Genomic DNA, 3,421 nt, shown 5'->3' on the forward strand with positions numbered 1-3,421 from the left:
CACAAGTTGAATCTGACAGGAACACACTCATTTTCTTACCTAGAAGTTTCTTCCAAGATTTGATGAGGGATTTGGCAAGTGATATCACTTCTTCATCTGTGCTCTGCTTTCTCAGTGCATTTACTGACATCCCAATGCGGGTGGACTGCAAGTGAACGTTGAAATAAATCATTCAAGAACAGATTTGTTATTTGTTACTGAAATCAGAAATAAGCATGACGAAGTCAAAGCAATGACCAAGATATGAAGTATCCAAGGATTTGTGGAATTATTATCTCTTCATAAGATTGGAAGAGTGGGATGACACTCTCCAGCTTCCTCAAACTGAGCAGAAGCCAGACATCCAATCAGCCACAAACACTTTCTCTACACACCTATACCTCAGAGAGAAAAAAAATCCAAGACACAGATCTTAATCTCTGAATTGTCATTCCATTCACACCTCCCCAGTGTCCTGAATATCATCATTACAAAGACTTGAAGAACTTCTCCATGACTGCCCTTTGTGTATGCAACTTCAATCTGGTCTTTCCTCTTTTTGAAGCCCAAGAAAGGATTTGAGCAGTGCCTTTCAGGCACAAGTTTCAAGCAGCACATGGTGGCCCAGAGCTATTTAATTGCCAGTCCAAAAGCAGATTCAGTATTATTTTCTGGATTTAATGTTTATTTTGAAGCTTTGAGTGAGACAAAAAGTGATAGGAAATCTATTACTTGTATTTAGACAACATTTTTAACTCATCCAGATGCAAACTTCAGCTTTTTACCTTAACTGTGCAACTCACCTGCAGTAAGTCCAAAGTCATAGGCATGCTTTTTAGTTCTTTCAGTAAATCCATTGCACCATCCTGGAAAGGAAAAGAGAAAGAGATGAGTGCCTCAGCTTTTAGCAAAGAAATACAGCAGCTTGTGAATAAATTCAGAAAGTTGAATTCAAAGGGGAAAACACCAACAAGCCTTCCCTAAAGCATCAAGATTACTGCTGGGATTGCTGTTCCAGACAGAGAGCAGACCCTACAGTCTGGAGGCACCCGAGATATCGGAATGGGCAAAACAGAAGAGCACTGGAGCACTACAGAACTGTGATGGTGTACAGTACCACTGCAGCAGTAGCTTCTTATCCTTACCTGGCAAGCTTAACATTTTTAACATCTGAAAAATACATTTTGAATCACAGCTGTCCCCTCAGCACACCACTTGACTTGCAGGACTAATCATACCATCACACTCACTATTCTGGGGACCCTGATGAATGATATTAGCTCATAAGAACAATTTAGCGTAGTTGCAAGATCTTCAGCCACCCACCTACAGCTCAGAGTCACTGCTCTGAGCCAGACCTAAAAGTATCCTCCTTCTACAGCATGAAACCTCATGGAGCTGCTTCCTAGTTTTCATTTTAATACCTCACTCTGCTCAGGACAAGAGGTGATACCAGGAGCAAAGCCACCAAGCAGTAAAGCTGAAGAGCGGGTCGCTTAAAACTTGTTAGATGAAGTTTCCTTGCATCAGCTCTGCATTTCAGAACCCAGATCCAGAAAAAAAAATCTGACTAGGCAATCTGGAGATACTTAAAATTGGTAGTCACAGAGAGAAAAGGCAGGGACAGAAGCACGAGTGTCCCTTCGGCAGCACTCGGCAATGACAGCCTGGAGAACGCCTGTCTGCATTCAGCTGGCTCCTTCCTCCCATCCCCCTTCTGTCAAACAAGGCCTTCCAGTGTTCACATTCAGCAGCTCATTTAAAACACCAACCAAACCACTCCAAGCCCATTTGCAGCACGAGACCTACAGAGCTGACGGTTGCAGAGAAGCGAAGCAGCCTGCACTGACAGACCCTGTCCTCCCCAAGCAGAAGGGCCGTTTCTGATTCATTGAAGGACACGATCCAGCTGCCAGTGCCACCTTACAGAACAGATGCTGAGCATCAAAGCAGAGTCAAAGCTTTCAGCGTGCACACAAGCAGCTCACACCAGCATAAACTACGCGTTACCATACCCAGAATGAGTGATTTCCCACTCAGGCAGTTTCACACCTTTCTGTTCCTCCAGCAGCCAAACGGACTCCATTAAATCCAGCCCTTAACATACAAAATGACCGGGTGATTCCCATCTCCATTATCAGAAATGGAGCCTCTTGGCACAGTGATGGCAAATGGGGATCCATGCAAAAACTAGAGCAACAAACAGGTACTCCAGGCAACTATCCTGCAGGAAGAGTTTGCAAATTAGCCAATATACAACAAACACACTACAGTTCAGTACTGTGTAAAATGCCAACCAGGAGGAAACATTGCATACCGCTCATTTAAGAAGCTGCCTCTTTCTCAATGAAGCTTCGAAGCAAATTCTGTAAAGTTGCTCCTTTCCTATGTCAACAATGGCGCTGTAAACCTGCCATCAACGGGAACAGACAGCACAGGCTGGCGTTTAGCCCAGACACACTTTCCTGGGTTGTTACAACAGTGCAACTGCCCACCTCTGTCCACGGCTGGCAGAGCCCGTACGCCATCCAAAAGTTCACACGACAACCACACCCAGCATCCCATCACCCAAATACTGCACTCCCCTAACCCCTTCCCCTCCTTGCCCATCACCTCCCGCCCCCATAGCCCTCCCCTACCCCAAAAACCCTCTTCCCTACCCCAAACACAGATGTACAGCCTACCTCCATCACAAGCCCTTTCCACCCAGCTTGCTGTTGTGGCACTTTCATGACACTGTTTGTACTTGTACAAACACCAACTGGCACATCCCATTAGGCTGGGAAATACGTGCTACTATCCCTCCAGTCACACCAGTTACAATACACCCTTGTGAGACCCCCAGTCTGCAAATAGCAGCAAGGACAGTCCTCTGCACTCTAATGGTCACATGAGAGGGAGCAAAAAGTGGTGCTCACATGGGACGGGGATGCAGGAGGCCAATACAGAAGCACTGGGGTTTTCCCTGAGAGCACAACAGGGCCCCAGGCCAGTGCTGGGGGTTGGTAATGCACAAGGATCCCTCTTCCCAAGGGCTCCCAGCAGGACAGGGGAAGAGGGCTGAGGATGCTCGCCGGTGTGGGGGGACACACCCCAGTAGGCAGCACAGGCTGAGCCCCAGGGTGCTGAGCTGTGGGTGCGTGTGGGTGCATAAGGGGCACAGTATGGGGAGAAGGGGTTCCCACAGAATCATAGGGGAAACATGGAGCCACCCCCTCTCGGTAACGAGCAGTGGGATGGAATGGGGCGGATCTGACATCACCGACACGGATCGGGGCCCACGGGGAGACCACCTCCCTGCAACCTGGTCTGGGGGAGGGAACCTCACCTTGATGGGGTTAGGGATGGGGAGGCTTCCGCTCTACCACGATAACGACTGCGTAGAGCGGGAGGCCCTCAAAATGGGGGCTGGGGAAGGGGGAGGCCCCCTTACAACGAGCAG

General features: G+C 48.1%; 1 protein-coding gene across 3 annotated transcripts in view; it reads right to left on the reverse strand.

Moving 5' to 3' along the window:
• Positions 1-2,198, reverse strand: part of TCEA2 (transcription elongation factor A (SII), 2) — a 14,482-nt gene extending 12,284 nt beyond the window's left edge. The window contains exons 1-3 of one of the 3 annotated variants that reach the window (XM_010187077.1): positions 1,995-2,198; positions 783-845; positions 40-145 (exon numbers count right to left, since the gene is read on the reverse strand). In XM_010187077.1, coding sequence (XP_010185379.1) covers positions 40-145; positions 783-836 — 160 coding nt within the window. In that variant the 5' untranslated portion in view covers positions 837-845; positions 1,995-2,198. Of the gene's footprint in view, positions 1-39; positions 146-782; positions 847-1,994 lie in introns of those variants that run through there. The other 2 variants (XM_010187079.1, XM_010187080.1) reach the window with 2 other exon arrangements.
• Between the last annotated feature and the right edge of the window lie 1,223 nt (positions 2,199-3,421).

This window comes from Mesitornis unicolor, unplaced genomic scaffold (genome assembly GCF_000695765.1).
Source record: "Mesitornis unicolor isolate BGI_N332 unplaced genomic scaffold, ASM69576v1 scaffold39896, whole genome shotgun sequence".
Classification (NCBI taxonomy): domain Eukaryota; kingdom Metazoa; phylum Chordata; class Aves; order Mesitornithiformes; family Mesitornithidae; genus Mesitornis; species Mesitornis unicolor.